The sequence below is a fragment of the Penaeus japonicus genome, unplaced genomic scaffold (assembly GCF_977035675.1).
Source record: "Penaeus japonicus unplaced genomic scaffold, GWHDUDI00000001_assembly GWHDUDI00000022, whole genome shotgun sequence".
Taxonomy (NCBI): Eukaryota; Metazoa; Arthropoda; class Malacostraca; order Decapoda; family Penaeidae; genus Penaeus; species Penaeus japonicus.
In genome coordinates this window covers 9,949,145-9,965,126 of record NW_028234424.1, presented here as the reverse complement: position 1 = coordinate 9,965,126, position 15,982 = coordinate 9,949,145, and the positions used below count along the sequence as shown (strand labels likewise).

The 15,982-nt window shown below is 35.8% G+C and overlaps 1 protein-coding gene across 5 annotated transcripts in view; it reads right to left on the bottom strand.

Moving 5' to 3' along the window:
- The window catches only part of dsd (attractin-like protein dsd), a 34,637-nt gene that overhangs the window by 4,467 nt on the left and 14,188 nt on the right, over positions 1-15,982 (bottom strand). For 2 of the 5 annotated variants that reach the window (XM_086549454.1, XM_043005565.2), the window contains exons 3-20: positions 15,139-15,267; positions 13,937-14,130; positions 13,447-13,650; positions 13,148-13,227; positions 12,479-12,971; positions 11,923-12,103; positions 11,438-11,749; positions 11,132-11,203; positions 9,906-10,101; positions 7,945-8,016; positions 3,445-3,762; positions 2,970-3,096; positions 2,538-2,735; positions 2,235-2,375; positions 1,897-2,043; positions 1,109-1,273; positions 703-913; positions 163-241 (exon numbers count right to left, since the gene is read on the bottom strand). In XM_086549454.1, the coding sequence (XP_086405580.1) occupies positions 163-241; positions 703-913; positions 1,109-1,273; positions 1,897-2,043; positions 2,235-2,375; positions 2,538-2,735; positions 2,970-3,096; positions 3,445-3,762; positions 7,945-8,016; positions 9,906-10,101; positions 11,132-11,203; positions 11,438-11,749; positions 11,923-12,103; positions 12,479-12,971; positions 13,148-13,227; positions 13,447-13,650; positions 13,937-14,130; positions 15,139-15,267 (3,319 nt within the window). The remainder of the gene's footprint in view (positions 1-162; positions 242-702; positions 914-1,108; positions 1,274-1,896; positions 2,044-2,234; positions 2,376-2,537; positions 2,736-2,969; positions 3,097-3,444; positions 3,763-7,944; positions 8,017-9,905; positions 10,102-11,131; positions 11,204-11,437; positions 11,750-11,922; positions 12,104-12,478; positions 12,972-13,147; positions 13,228-13,446; positions 13,651-13,936; positions 14,131-15,138; positions 15,268-15,982) is intronic. The other 3 variants (XM_086549456.1, XM_086549455.1, XM_086549453.1) reach the window with 2 other exon arrangements.

Genomic DNA, 15,982 nt, shown 5'->3' with positions numbered 1-15,982 from the left:
ATTTTCTGCATCAAAAAATACCCACTTAAAATCCATCTTCCTTTCCTTGAATAGAAAAAAAAGAAAAAAGAAAAAAGAAAAAAGAAAAAAGAAAAAAGAAAAAAAAAGAAAGAAAGAAAGAAAGAAAAAGAAGAGAAAAAAATTCTCTATCTTGTATCTTACCTGTCTCCTGGTATAGATGTCATACTTCTGCTTGATTTTCCAAAGGATAGCAGCTAAAGTCAGTAAAATCAGGAAACATCTGAAAATACAAGGGACATATCTCAAATGAATAATTCTACCAAGTACAAGTAAAAGTAAAAATGAGTAAGTAAATGAGAGAGATAGACTGAACCTGTCATTATTTGTTGAGGGCACTTTCTATGCACTATCGTGCATATCTATGTAACCATTAGTGATATATATATATTTGTCGACATATAAATATCTTCACTATATGATCTTTTAAATGTATTATTAAATTGTAATTCATTATCATCTCCTTATCACCATCTGCTACTTCCTGCCTCCCTTTCTCTTTCTCCTTTCAATTCCTTCTTCCTCCTCTTTTCAAATTTCCTCCCTCCTGCTCTATTCCAAGTCTTTTCCTCTTTACCCTCCCTTCCTCCCTCTTCCTTTTTGCCCCCACCCCTCCTTTCCTATCCTTCTCCATCTATTGTGTATCAAGAACCAAATTTTATCTACCATACAGCAGCCACTTACAGTGAGAATATGGAGAAAAACTGCACAAGATCCAGCTTGGGATGTTGGGAGAACGACACAATAATTTCAATGGGGGGCGTGAAATTGTAGACGTAGACGTGAAATGTTGTGTTGTTGTCGGCTGATCCAAATATGTACTCTGAAGCACTGAACCTTCTCTTTATTCTTTTGCCAGTGTAGTTACGTATGATCCATGCTTCATGACTGTTTGCTGTTGATGTAAGAGTACCAGATTAATAATAATCATACTGGAAAAAGATTCATTACAATACTAATTCATATCCAAAAAAGAAAGAAAGAAAGAAAGAAATCATGGCAACATATCATAAATACAAGTTTCAGATACAGATACAAACTAACTTTTACTTTCTATACGTACTTCAGGAAAACAAAGATAATTACTTACTCATTTTAGATGATATTTTTATGTTTGTTGCCTTCGAACATTGTATATCAAAGTCAGTATCTACATCACTCTTTGTTGGCACGTTAAAAAAGTTGATCTGGCGTATGTGACGATCCTCGAGTTTGGAGAGGTTGAACGTAAACTGATAATCTATCTGCAGATCATCTGTGGAGGAAACAGGAAATGTTTATCATTATTTTTACTATTGTGTTCCCCAGGATATAAAAATCTATCATTTTCAATGTAAAAAAAATTCATAAGTGTCTGAAATCATTGTTTAACAGAACCTCCCATTGTTGACTAAACAAGGATAAAAACCTCATAATCTAAACATTTTTATTCAATTTTGGTTTTGGGCAGTCATATAGGACAAGGTAAACAGTACATGGAATTGGCTGATTGATAAATGCAACATTTTCAACACAAATTGACAAAAAGGCATTATCTACCACAAACAAACAATTGTATGTTGTATTGCATTTCAATTGATTATGATGATGGTGATGATGATGACAGAAAGACAGAAAGATAGGAAGGAAGAAAGAGAGAAGAGAGAAAGAAAGAAAGGAAAAAAAGAATCTCCAATGGATCCTTTTTATTAGTAAAATATATTTATATATATATATATATATTTATATATATATATATATATATATATATATATATATATATTATATATATATAAATATATATATATATATATATATATATATATATATATATATATATATATATATATATGATTTTCTTCCGTCTTGCTTGTTTTAATTAACAATGAATACACTTACAGAAACAAGATCCTTTTAGAGGTTCACCAACATAATTGTTTTGAGTGTCACATCGATCGCAGTGATCACCAGTTACTCCTTTCGTGTGACAGTTGCAGCGTCCAGTCTCACGGTTGCATGTGTCACCATGCTCATTGCACATGCAGGCTGGTAAGAGAAAAAAATGATTAAAAATTTCTATATCACAAAAAAAATCATGAGGAATTAAAAAACATTTATGGTGCAATCTTATTGAGGTAGGGATTTAGATATTCATACCCAAGTATAACTGCAACTTTAGCTTGCTCAACATACAAAATAAACAAACGAACACACACAAACACAAAAAAAAGACTTACGTTTGCACAGTCCGCCATTTATTGGTTTTCCAAAGAACTTTTCCACACAGTAATGGCAATGGGAACCCCCAGTATTATTGGCACATGGCTGTATACATTGACTGCCATTCTCACAGGTGCTGTGGCCGTTACAATTGCATACTGAAAAACAATACGAGCAACAGGTTTGAAAAAATATTTCTGTTATACACATTGTAAATATCAAATGTTAACTAAATGATAGCCTTCAGATAAATTTAGTTACCCATAAACTCTTATATCAACCACAAAAAGAGTGGCTCTCAAACCACAGAGGAAACTCACATGGACACTGGGTGAAGTACCAGTTTGGGCTGAGGCACTTCTTCCTCTGAGTGGCTTTGGTAACTGGGTTGATAGGGCCTCTCTGACCCCCCTCCATGCAGGTGCCAATGCCCGTGCCACTCCCGTCATCACACCATCCGCAGGCAACGTCTGCTTGGCATTTCTCACATGTCTGGTGGATGCTGCAGCGACTCATTCCTAGAGTAAAAAGGGTATGGACATAAAAAATAAATATCACATGGGCTACAATGCAATCGCAACTTCAGCTTTCTTTGGAATGGTATGAAAACTTCACATATGTAAAAGAAAATGGAGGAAAATAAGAAAATAATGAGAAAACAATACTATAAATAGAATAAAACCATTACTAAATTGATATGAAAGTTTAATAAAAGTGTAATATCAATATAAACAGCTAGAATATAGACTTACCTGGCTCCACATCCATGCATCTCTTGGATTCTGTGGTCCATTCTCTACACTGGCCATAGGGGAAACTAACCAAATAGGAATTATTCTTGACGCATCGTTGCTGATTGAAGCACCACATACAAGAACTCTGCAAGGCATGAGAGACAATAAAAAATAAATAATGGGTCACTATCATCTTGAAACTTTAAACCTTCAATAACATGCACTTATTGCAAATCATATAACTTTTGCACTGCATTATTTTTGTTCAAAACACAAGGTATACTTAATGCATCATATCAAATACTAATTTGTAACACTTTCCTAATATATCATATATGGACTCATATATCATGCCCTAAATCTAAAAAATAATAGAAAAAACATCATAAGATGCCAACTCCAGGCTGAACATCTTCAGACGTGGCACTTCTCAGAACTGTTATTCCCATTGCACATAAATACTGTGTGATTTCATCACTATCAATTCCATTACCTGTGTGCAATTTGTACATGATGTTCTCTGCGCACAGGTAGGCTGACAAGGTTTGTGAGAGAGCAATGTGGCCCCAGTACCACTGGCCATGTCTCTGTCTATCTGCACTGTTTGTAGAGTATTCTCAGACCCTAAGTTGGGGCTAGCTTCTCCAGTTGCTCCATTTGTAATGGCTGTTGTCATTGTTCTGTTGGGTGCTGGAACACACTGGTTTTCCACCCAGTCGCAGTGTTGGTGTGCCCTACACAGAGGGCAGGTGCTAAGAGCTTTGCATCGAGACCGCAAGCCATCCTCACAGCCTTCCTCACTCACCACACCCTGGAGAGGAAGCTACTTTTAGACCATGAAAGTATTTGTACTACAGGCTTCAAAACTTCCCTTTAAGTCCTGATTTTCAGTCAAACTGCACATCTAAAATTTTGTGATAACATGCAAATAATAACTAAATGCGCCTTATATACGGAAAATTTGTGGGAAAACAAGTCAATCATCTTGGAAGAACATACATTTTTGTGTTATGAAATACCCCCATTATTTATACCATTTTAAAATACAAATACATATCAGGCTCATTAAAGTATCATTCTAATTACTTGCCATCCAAATTTTTTACTTTCCCTAAAAATCTTTTTAGAAACCTTGAACTCATAATACATAGAGGATCAGAAAAACATTACATATCAAATTCTACCAGCAGATAGTTCTAAAAAAAATCTTCAGTGATATGAATAAGGTTTGTGACTCTGCTTATGACAAGATGGTAGATCATTGAACAGAATTTATACAAAAGTTCCAGAAACCTAGAGGAAGCATTTCATTAAAAGGAAATGCAGTTCAACCCCAGTAATCTGCAGAACGATGGACAAAATACCATCTCAAATACTTTTCTGATATGCTGTGGTTGATTTTCCCTATTAAATAAAGCATTATGAAGTATCTAATAATAATAATAATAATAATAATAATAATAAAAATCTAAATTGGAACAGGGGAAGTAATCTGACTGAAAATCTTAATTGTACAAAGAAAAAATAATCTTCAATGCTTATCATTAATCTGCAAATTTTCTCCTGATAGATACATGACAAGACATTTGTTTAAAGCCATGCATAATAAGTGATGCAAACTCAAAATAACTACCTCTTAGAAATAAATAAATTGATTAGTAAATACTATTCAGTAAGGAAGGTAAGGCTGTTGTCTTTCTATTGAAAATATAACAGACACTACACTGTTAGACCAAAAAGTAATGCAGATAGAAGAAACAACACAAAACTAATGCATGATCTTTCTTGACATTAAGGTTATCAAGGGAGATATGTACTTGAACAAAATTTATTGTGACAAGCGTAAAAGAGGTGTGAATGAGACTGAATGATTCCACACAGCACAATATGTGTACCTAACATTTAAATATAGCAAACATACTTATCAGAATACATACTTCAAATGAAGGCATAATAATGAAACATTATTTACAGAAGAATAATAGAAATGATTTATTTTTCATTCATATCATTTCTACAAAGAATGTACTTTAAAGAACTTGATTTCAGAAGAAATATTAATTCCCTTATTATGAAATACATATCTGTAATAGTATTTCAAATATATGCCTTTCACAAGGCTTAAAGATATCTTGTTCTTGAAAAAAAGTTACAAACCCTGATGAAAAGAAATAATATAAAAATAAATCAATAAGTATAATACTAAATAATGAAACGAAAAAATAAAATATAAAATGAAAAGATCCATAAAAAAATCTACTTCCTGAATAAAGTCTTATTTTCAACAGTCATATTCAATCCCAACATGAGTGTACAGAAATGATCAAAACCATGAAAGGTATCAATAGTTGAATAACATGCCATTCAAGTTATTCTTCTGATTTGCACACCTGTGAGGTGAGGTGCAGAGGGTGTGATGCATGATCAGATCCAAAATTTGTATCATTTTTAGCCTGTTTGAGGCATTACATTTTTACATCCTCTTGCTTACGAGTTACACACTCAGATGCCATATACAATTTCCCCCCCTTACAACAAGATCCCACTTTAACCCATTCACGCCGGTTGACTTGCTATCACGTTCAGTGTTTTTTGGGTCAGATGCCCGCTGGTGACGAGATATTTGGTCAAGGCTGGCGTGGCTTGTGAGCGGGCGTACAGTGCTCACTCGCAGATAGAACTCCCGAGAATCCTGAGGGGTCAGGCTTATGCGTTTGAAAACCCTGGCATTCCGACCATTTAGAGCTGAATAGCCCTGGCCTGAATGGGATAACTTCAAACAAATTTCTATGATAACAAAGTTAACTATCCAATGCATCAGAAACTGACCCCTCAGCACCAGGGGATGTTCCTGAACACTTAGCTAGTGGGATGTTTCAAGAAAGCACGCCAAGCTTAACTCGTTCCTGACAGGGCAATTTTGGCTTTAAATAACCGAAATGCCGGGACATTCGAATACACATGCCTAACATGTCGGGATTCTCAGCAACACGAGCACCCGGCGTGCTGGGTGTATGGCGTGTGAGACTTTCTCATGCATCCTGAAGCCTGGGAAAAGGACACTCTTGAAAGAACTGGGACAGAAGGAAAAGGGTGGGGGGTGAGGGTAGACAGTCTTATTAACACCCAGTGCTGAGGGGGTTTTGAAGACAGCAAATCTCTCTTACTGATCAGATTTTTATCATTGATTTTCACACTTCTGACTCCTAACCATTTTTTATATTTTCAAAAACTTTACTGAATGAAGACAGCACTACCACTTTAACCTAACCTTTACATTATGCCTATAACAAACTGTGGACACTGATGGGTGCAACATTCAACATATCATAAAAGTAGTGACTGTAACTTACACTTCCTAAATGCCTCACATGCAAAACCTTTTAAATAATATTCTTCTGGGAGGTATTGCTATTACCATTACCAATATCATAAATACAATAATGATAATAAGCATCATCATCATCATAATAAAAAACAACAAAAGATAAAATAAAATTAAGTCAACTGTATGAAATATCTTAGTGCTAAATTGCTCAAATCCAAAAATAGACACATTAAAAAAATAAGTTTAAAACAGTTATTTAATACCATTCATGCAAATAAATAAACTCAACTCATTCCATTTAGTACAAATGTACGATGCACAAAACAAACTGCTCATGCGAAAAAACATCTTCCTCTTTGCAATCATATACAGGGGGAAAAAATCACAAATGAAACTATCTACAAAATAAACGCTAATAAAAAGAGAAGAAATGAACACATTAGCAACAACGAAGAATTCATCACATTCACCTCATGCAGACATTCTTACCAAGTTTGTTCCCTGTTCATTCACATATATCCTATTGTCCTTATAACTGCCACCCCCCTCCCCCCAAAAAAAATATATATACATACATACATATATATATATATATATATTTATATATATATATATATATATATATAATATATATATATATATATATATATATATATATATATATATATATATATATATATATATATATATGAATAGTAATACATCCTCATGACATTCATGTGAAAAAAGTGTAACAACAGCAACAATATTCATAAAATAACTCACTGTTGTATCAACTTCACTGTTTGCATTCCTACTTCAACACATTCCACTAAACACCTAAACCTACCACAGGAATATTCACCACCTGTTTGCACAACTATTGCCTCTCCTGGCTCTATCCCTCTCTGATTTATTCTACTTCCCTTGTCTCTCTCTATCACTTCTCTCTTCTTCTCTTCTCCCTCCTCTCCTTGTTGATACCTCTTCCTATCTTACCTTACCTATCATCTTATCTTTACAAAATTCACTCAAAGATAATGGCATTTCCATAAAAGATTGCATAAAATGGAACCAGAAAACCTATGTACCATATAATATAATATCAATATCAAAAAAAAAAAAGAAGAAAGATAGAACAATATAAAAACCAAAAAATCTATCAAACATGTATTGTAATACTCACAAATCTAAAAAAACAAAAAACACCTATGTCATCTAATGTAAATCATAATTCTACTACTAATATTAATAAAAAGTAATGAGTAAAATGGTTATCATACATGTATTTGGAATGGCCATGATAACTTTCTAACAAAATAAAAACAGGAAAAACAGTATACTAAATACTGTAATACCTTATCCTGACCTTTCAAAATGTATCACATAGACAGTCTGCAAAACAAAATTGTAGAAAAAATGAATAAATAAAAAATGCCAAAAAAAAAAAAAAGGGAGGAAACAACTCATGATGCAACAAGGAAAACACAAGGATGGGGAACAAACTCAAAAAGTTCAAAGATTTTATAAAATATACAACTCAAAAACAAAAAAGAAACAAAACAAAGAGACAGGCATCTCCCACAAAACTTTCATAAACTCCCTCATGCAGAAAGAACTCAGGACAGGTCAAGACAAACAGACAGAACGGTAATAGAAGGGAGGGAGCAGCAGACACCAACATACCACCACCTTTGTTGGCCTGGGAACCTCTTTATTTAGGAGACCATTACTCAAACTCATCACACCCTCAGGCTGCTAGAAACAAGACAGACAGTTACTGCTCCATCGCTGGGACAAAGCAAAATAAACACATTTCTTTCAATGCTTTACCATTTAGCAGGAGTTCCCCAAATGTTATGGCAACAATGAGTGACAAAGCTTAATATATAAACATTATAAGAAGCACACACTCATACACACACAGAGATTATGATAATTACATGTATTTGTTTACCCAATAGCTTTCCCTCATCTATCATAAATCTGGATATTGCTGTGAGCTATATCCTGTTCATATTGAAATGGCTTATTGAATATATTTTCTTAGACTTTCCTGTAGGCCCTTATGGGTTTCCTAGGGCAAGTAATAGGTCTAATTCATGTTCGGTTTCCAAATGTCTGAGAGGGTACATGAGAATCTATGTGTGAGCAGGTGAGGGAGATAGTGACAGGGAGAAGTAGAGAGAGAGGGAGGGAGAGGGAAAGGGAGAGGATAGAGAGGGAGGGAGCAAGAGAGAAAGAGAGAGAGAGGGAGTGTGTGTGTGTGTGTGTGTGTGTGTGTGTGTGTGTGTGTGTGTGTGTGTGTGTGTGTGTGTGTGTGTGTGTGTGTGTGTGTGTGTGTGTGTGTGTGTGTGTGTGTGTGTGTGTGTGTAAGTGTGATGTGTATAAGTGTGATATGTGTATAAGTGTGATGTGTGTATAAGTGTGATGTGTGTATAAGTATGATGTGTGTATAAGTATGATGTGTGTAAATGTGATGTGTGCGTAAATGTGATGTGTGTGTAAGTGTAATGTGTGTGTCAGCGTGAGTCTTTGTGTGTATGTGTAAATATGACGTCAGTGTGAGTATGTGTGTGAGTGCATTTTCTGCATTATTCTTTATGTATTAGGAGAACTCCTGCAATCTAGACATATTTTGTATATTTAAAATTTACAACTAACATCAAACTCTTAAACTTTATATATTTAGAAATGCATTTTTTCTACATGCAATAAATAAATAAATGAATAAATAGTCACATAAAAACTAGATAATTCAACAATAAAACAAACAAACCAAAAAACAGCAGCTTAACAACTGACACATTCATCTTTTTGGTGAATCACAAAGTTTAACCAATTCTTATATTCACACTGCCAAGCACCACATGGAGACTAATATATATATATATATAGATCATCAGGCAAAATATATGCACAAAAAAGGAACAGGCACATTATAAACATGAAATTATCAGTGGTAAAATCAAAGTAAGAATTAGCAATAACTGTATAACAATAATGGTAGAGCACATATGCTACTACTATCGCATACTGAAATAAGCACTTCCAAATCAGAGTACTCAATTAGGGCAGCACTCACTCACTTACTCTCTCTCTTTATATATAAAAAAAATAATAGTGATAGTCTGGCAATTTAGGAACAAAAATAAAATGAATCTAAGAAAGCTCCTTGAAGTCAAAGTGTACTAAAATTTTCTATAAAATGTCTCACAAGAAATGAGACTACATAAAATATATTCTATGTTGAATAAATCTCCAGCTAAACATGATACTTCTGCCTAAGAAAAGGAGAAAAATACAAAAAAAATATTCTTCAAGCAAAGAATTTCAACGTAACATAATCGTTATAAGACCTCCATGTAATATGGATTTAATATACAGAAACAACAAACAGTGGATACTATTAACAACATCCATAACTAAAGCACACTAATTTTTAAAATTTAATGCCTTCACTCCTATTTCACCTTAAATATACTATCTTTTCCCACTAATCTAGCTGAAGCACTCACAAAAGTAAAAACACAATATTCAAATGTATTTCATGCAAATATTCTATAATCCTACAACAGAATAGATTTAAAACTCTGACTGGACTTTTCTCATAATGACTATGTAACAGAAGTTAAAAGAAGACTAACCTTTGTGTATTCCGTACACTTATTATCTGTGCAGGAGTTACTACACCAGAAGCAGTTGTAAGTATTGAAGACACAGGAGTGGCATGATGTTTGGGTGTTGCACAGTGCGGTGAAGTTATGTTTTGCTGTCACTGCAGGACAAACATCGTATGCCTTTTTATCTTTCAGATCAATTGATTCACAGCGCGCTAAGATCCTGTGAAGAAAGAGTCACCTGTATTATCTATATGACCTTACACAAGCTGTTATTCTGTAAGGCATTAGCTAGGTTCTTTGACTGAGTTTCTTGAGCTAATAAACTGATGTGTGATTGTTTATCATGACTTTGCATCACCATATTGTAGGGTCAAAGAAACTTTCCAAACGAATGACATAACTATGTGACTTTACTTCAATTTTAATTGTGGCCAGAGCAAAAATTCAGTTACTTTTAACCCATTGGCACTGGGTCAAGTGATTTCATGCCAGGGAATTATTTCCCTCCCATCAGATGGCATTCTATCATGTCATGATCACTATCTCAAAACATACACTTTACATCATTATATATGTATAAACTCATATGAGTTCCATTTGTAAAGACACATTTTTCTTCACACATGAAAATTATGTAAACAAATACAAAACCCTGTTGAATAAAATGGGTGATAAGCACTCTGAGAGACACTGTGTGGCACCACACCAAGAGAGTTCTCATGGCACTGTGTGGCACCGCACCAAGAGAGTTCTCATGCCTAGTCACTAGAGCCATTTTAGTGTTTTACTTTTTGTGCTTTTTATTGTGTTTAGACTTATATTTATCATATGAAAGGCTCTGTCTATGATGCAGTTGACTAAAATCACAGATTAGGATCCATATCAGCTCATTATTCTCAAGGAGAAAGTGGTGCCATCTAGGTTTTGGATGTTAGGTTTGCTTAATATTACAGTAATTATAATAATTAAGACTACTATTTTCATTATCACTCACTCCTTAACCATAGCACAATAAAACAGCACAGTGATCCAAAATCCCTAAACATCATGTAGGTCATGACGCCCATTGTAGGGCCAAAACTCCTGCGTCATGTATGCCGTGACACCTGTCCGCAATGGGTTAACACCCCTCTTCTCCCATACACAAAGTTATCCAGTTGTGTACAATGCAGGTAGAAATATGAGTTGTTATCCAACTGCAATCTCCACAAAAATACATAAATAAATATAAAGGACATGTATGGACTTACCTATTCCATACACACTTAAGGCCTGGGTATGCTGTCAAACACTTTTCACTTGATGCCAGCCTGGTTTCACAGCTGAAACATGATACAAACAAGTCAAATATTTTGTAACAGGTACAATATAAAGATAAAAATATAAATGAAAATAAAAAGACAATAAAGGACACACAGTTTTTATGATCTGATGCAGACATGTACTACACAATAACTACTATGATTCCTAAACTTTCTTGCACCCTGTTTGCCAGGTTATCATATATCAATGGTAAAAGGCTAATTATAATATCAGTTCCTTGATAATACACTTACTCTCCTGGGTGATACTTCAGCACAGAGCCCAACATTTTGCCGTTGAAGCCCCCTACAATGTACATCTCCTCTTCATGGAGTACCGCTGTGTGTCCATACCTTGCAACATCAAGGTACAAGTTGGGGGGTTTTCGCATTGTGTGCCATGAATTACACCTTATATCATAGGCTAAAAAGTCCGCACTGTAACACTTTGCACCGTAGGAATAGGCTGTGTCATTATGCGTATTTCCTCCGAACACCAGCATTAAACCTTTAAAAAGGACGGCAGAATGCAAGAACCGAGGCACTGGAGCCGGGGTTCGCAGTTTCCTAGGGGGGTGAGAGTGGATTAGAAACCGAAAAAACAAAAACAAAAAAAAGAAAGAAAGAAAGAAAAAATCTAAATTATTTACTATATAACTAAAAGATATGACAATTACAAAATCTATATCATAAAAAATACACAAAGAACAAAAAAACAAATAAGAGAGAGGCACCCATACCATATGTGTTTGACAGGATCATAAGTCATCAGATAGGGCACAACATGACTGGTGGAAGTGATGGAGAGCAGACCACCATGGACGTAAACTAGAGAGGTCACAGGATCCCAGACAGCTGTGTGACCATAAACACCACTCACCACCGCACCTCGTGTTTCTAAAGTTTCCCAGCTGCCTTGCTCTGATATTCAGTAGGAAAGGAATGCTTGCAATTATTCAAGCATCATGTGAATGACATATTTGTTATTACTAGATCACATTGGATTACTAATATTTTATCACTAAATACAACTTCCAAGATCAGATTTCATGCACAGAGTACATTTTGCAGTTTATAGGAACATGGACCCAATATATACATATATAAAATATGTTGTCATTAGTTTCTAAAGTAAAACTGGTTTAACCAATTCACTCTGGGCAGTAGAAAATGTGCCCCACGCCGGATCCTGGCTGCTTGTGTTCATGAGGTTAAAAAATAGTCACCAAGGAAGTCAGCTGTGAAAAAATGACTAGATGTATATACAATCATAAATGCTAGGAATCTGAGACTTACCGAAATCGTATTCTTGGACTGTGTTTAAATATCCATATCTGGAGGAATGCCCAAAGATGACGAGCATAACATTCTTTTTCACCTTTTGCACCACCACGGCCGCATGCCCCACACAAGGGATAGGCGCACAAGGTCCAGGAGATGACGACAAGCAACCCCCTGTCTCATTTACATTCTCCCTCTTTGCAGACTGGTCGTTTGCCTCCCCCTCATCCTCTGCTAATTCTTCCTCATCCCCTTCTCTTCCTTCTCTCCCTTCTCTCCGGCTACTGATGTTCTCCTGCCTATTTTCTCTGCTCCTCCCACTTCTATTGTTACGTCTGTTGCCTTCACGGCGTCCCAGCCTCCCCTTGCGTCCATTCCGGCCCTTGCCGCCTCTGGAATTCTTTTCTGTAGGAACCAGGGACCAGGCCAGGGAGGAGGTGTCTAGCCGCCAGAACTCTCGAGTAATAGTTCCATCCTCCTTCATGCCTCCGTACATGTATATCGATCCCTGTCCAAAGATAATATCAAGTCTATGATCATCTAAGATATAGAGAAAGGAAGTACTGATCAATGGTCTTGGTTTAATAAAATTAAAATCAATAGAATTGTTTTTTTTTAGAAAAGAAATCAAAATAAAATATCAACAAATTCATCAGTGTAAAAATGGCCCAGCCTGAGACTAACATTATATACCACTGCAGAATGCCCATATCTTGAAGCTGGTTTCTTTATGCTCCTGCTCTCCAAAGCTCTCCAAGAGTCCTCTGAGATGTGAAAGAGAAAAGAAAATTGCAATGACCAAAAAGTAACCAATTCCCTTTCTGCCGTCTTATAAAAAAAAAGAAAGAAAATAAAAGATGCATTTCAAATTCAAAAATTAAATATGATAGTAAAAAAAATATATATATATACATATATATTTAAAATTCTTATTGCAGATTCATATTACAGACCAATTCAACTAAACTATGACTAGTACTTACCGGTAATATTGTATTTTAAAACAAAAGGCTTTTCTGTGAAAGAATAGCCCCCAACGACCCAGATTGCATTATTGATGAGGACAGTAGCATGCGATCCCCGCTCCAACATAGAGGAGAATGGATCTGGATTGGTGAGTTGGCTGGTGATGTCATGACCAACCACCTCCCACCATCCCTCCTCTATGACCTGACTGCAGTCTGCACCTAAGGTGAAGGAGAAGTCAATGGTCAATGAATTCCTTCTTAATGAGTTTGCAACAAAATCCAGTATTTAACTTACTCTATTTTTAGGCAGATATAGAGATAATAACTAAGTTTTAGAGATGATCTCATACACAAACAAGCACTATTGGCTCCAAAAATATCCATGTATATTCAAGACAAATTATATCAAAGAATTATAACAAACTCTGATTCAGCATTATAGAAGAACTAACTGCTTTTACTAAAGAAAAGAAAGTATGCCAAAAATTCAATAAAAATACACTACCTGTATATCCCTGATGACACTGGCAGCGGTGTTCCTCTAGTTTGCATTGGCCGTTGCCAGAACAGCCTTCTGGACAAACCGGGACCGAGCATGCTGGTCCCCCCCAGCCAGCATCGCATGTGCATATCCCCTCTAGACAAGCACCTCTGCTTGAGCATTCCTTGCCAATAACTGTGCTGGGGCAACCATCAACTCTGTGACAGATGAAACAGGTGTTTAGTTTGTTGTTTGTAGGAATATAGAGAACGGAAAATATAAATACTGTGAATTACAATAATATAAAGAATATTAACAATATCTACTTGAATAGCATACTAATCCTTAAAGGACAAAATATTGAAATGGTTAAGAGAGAGAGAGAGAGAGAGAGAGAGAGAGAGAGAGAGAGAGAGAGAGAGAGGGGGAGAGGAGGAGGGAGAGAGAGGGGGAGGGAGAGGGGGAGAGGGAGAGAGAGAGAGAGAGAGAGAGAGAGAGAGAGAGAGAGAGAGAGAGAGAGAGGAGAGAGAGAGGAGAGAAGTGAAAGAAGAGAAGAGAGAAAAGAGAGAGGAAAAAGAGAGAGAGAGAAAAAAGAGAAAAAGAGAGAAGAGAAAAGAGAGAGAAAAAGAAGAGAAAAAGAGAGAGAGAAAGAGAGAGAGAAGAGAGAGAGAGAGAAAGAGAGAAAGAGAGAGAGAGAGAGAGAAGAGAGAGGAGAGAGAGAGAGAGAGAGAGAGAGAGAGAGAGAGAGAGAGAGAGAGAGAGTGAGAGAGAGAGAGAAAAGAGAGAAAGAGAGAGAGAGAGAGAGAGAGAGAGAGAGAGAGAGAGAGAGAGAGAGAGAGAGAGAGAGAGAGAGAAGAGAGAGAGAGAGAGAGAGAGAGAGAAAGAGAGAGAAAAAAAGAGAGAGAAAAAAAAAGAGAAAAGAGAGAAAAAGAGAGAAAAAGAGAGAGAGAGAGAGAGAGAGAGAGAGAGAGAGAGAGAGAGAGAGAGAGAGAGAGAGAGAGAGAGAGAGAGAGAAGCAAGGGGAGGAGAGGCAAGGGGAGGAGAGAAAGGAAGATAAGGGAAAGGGGAAAGAAAAGAGGGAGAAAGGAAAGAAAGGAGAAAAAGGAGAGAAATGAAAGAAGAAAAATCTTAACTCCTGTCCACACTAGCCCGTGTCGTCCTTTGGGAGCTGATCAAAATTTCTTCCATTCGAATATACTAACTTGCCTTGTACATCTGGGACTTACCTATATGATATTGAGAATCCTGTTAAGTTGTAAGCTGCATCCGAATAAAAGTATAACAGTGCGTAGCCCGACTTGGCTACCACCTCAGGTATGTGTGGTACTTGGTAGTCATCCTGGACCACCATGCCACTGAAAGCCAAACAAATGGTCAGATAAGAATAATATAGAATGGAGCATTGTGCATCATAATAATAATAATAATAATAATAATAATAATAATAATAATAACAAAAATAATGATAATAATAGATAAAAGAAATAAGTATAATAAATACACCGCCCAAAAAAAGGTGGATATAGATAAAATCTAATTCAGTCAATAGTACATATAATAATTACAACAATAATCCTCATAACAATCAAATTCAGCTAACAACACATATTATGTTTCCAAAAATTACTCATATCATGAGACGTGATCACATATTGATAAAATCTATTGTGAAGGTCCAGCAGGGTAAGTTGAAACGGGGTGGATGTCCTTGCTAGCAAATCTGGCATGATGGACTTAATAGGATCAGTCAACAGGATAGACAGCAATGGGGTAAGGGCACCACCAGTGGTTTACTAAGGTTGAATTATGGGGAGGAGTGACAGATGGCTGGATGGCTGTGAATAAACAAAGATACGCAAGCATACCACGCAAACGAATTCCAGAATTATATAGTTAATCAAGCTTATAGTCAATAAATTCTTTGCTAAGCATAGCAATTTCTATTTTCAATATATGTAAAGAAACACATATATGCACTCTCCCTCTCTATTTGTTTGTGTCTTCCTTCCTCCTCCCCCCTTTATGGAGTGGATGACTTTGTCATTGAAAAATATATATAATAAATGCACA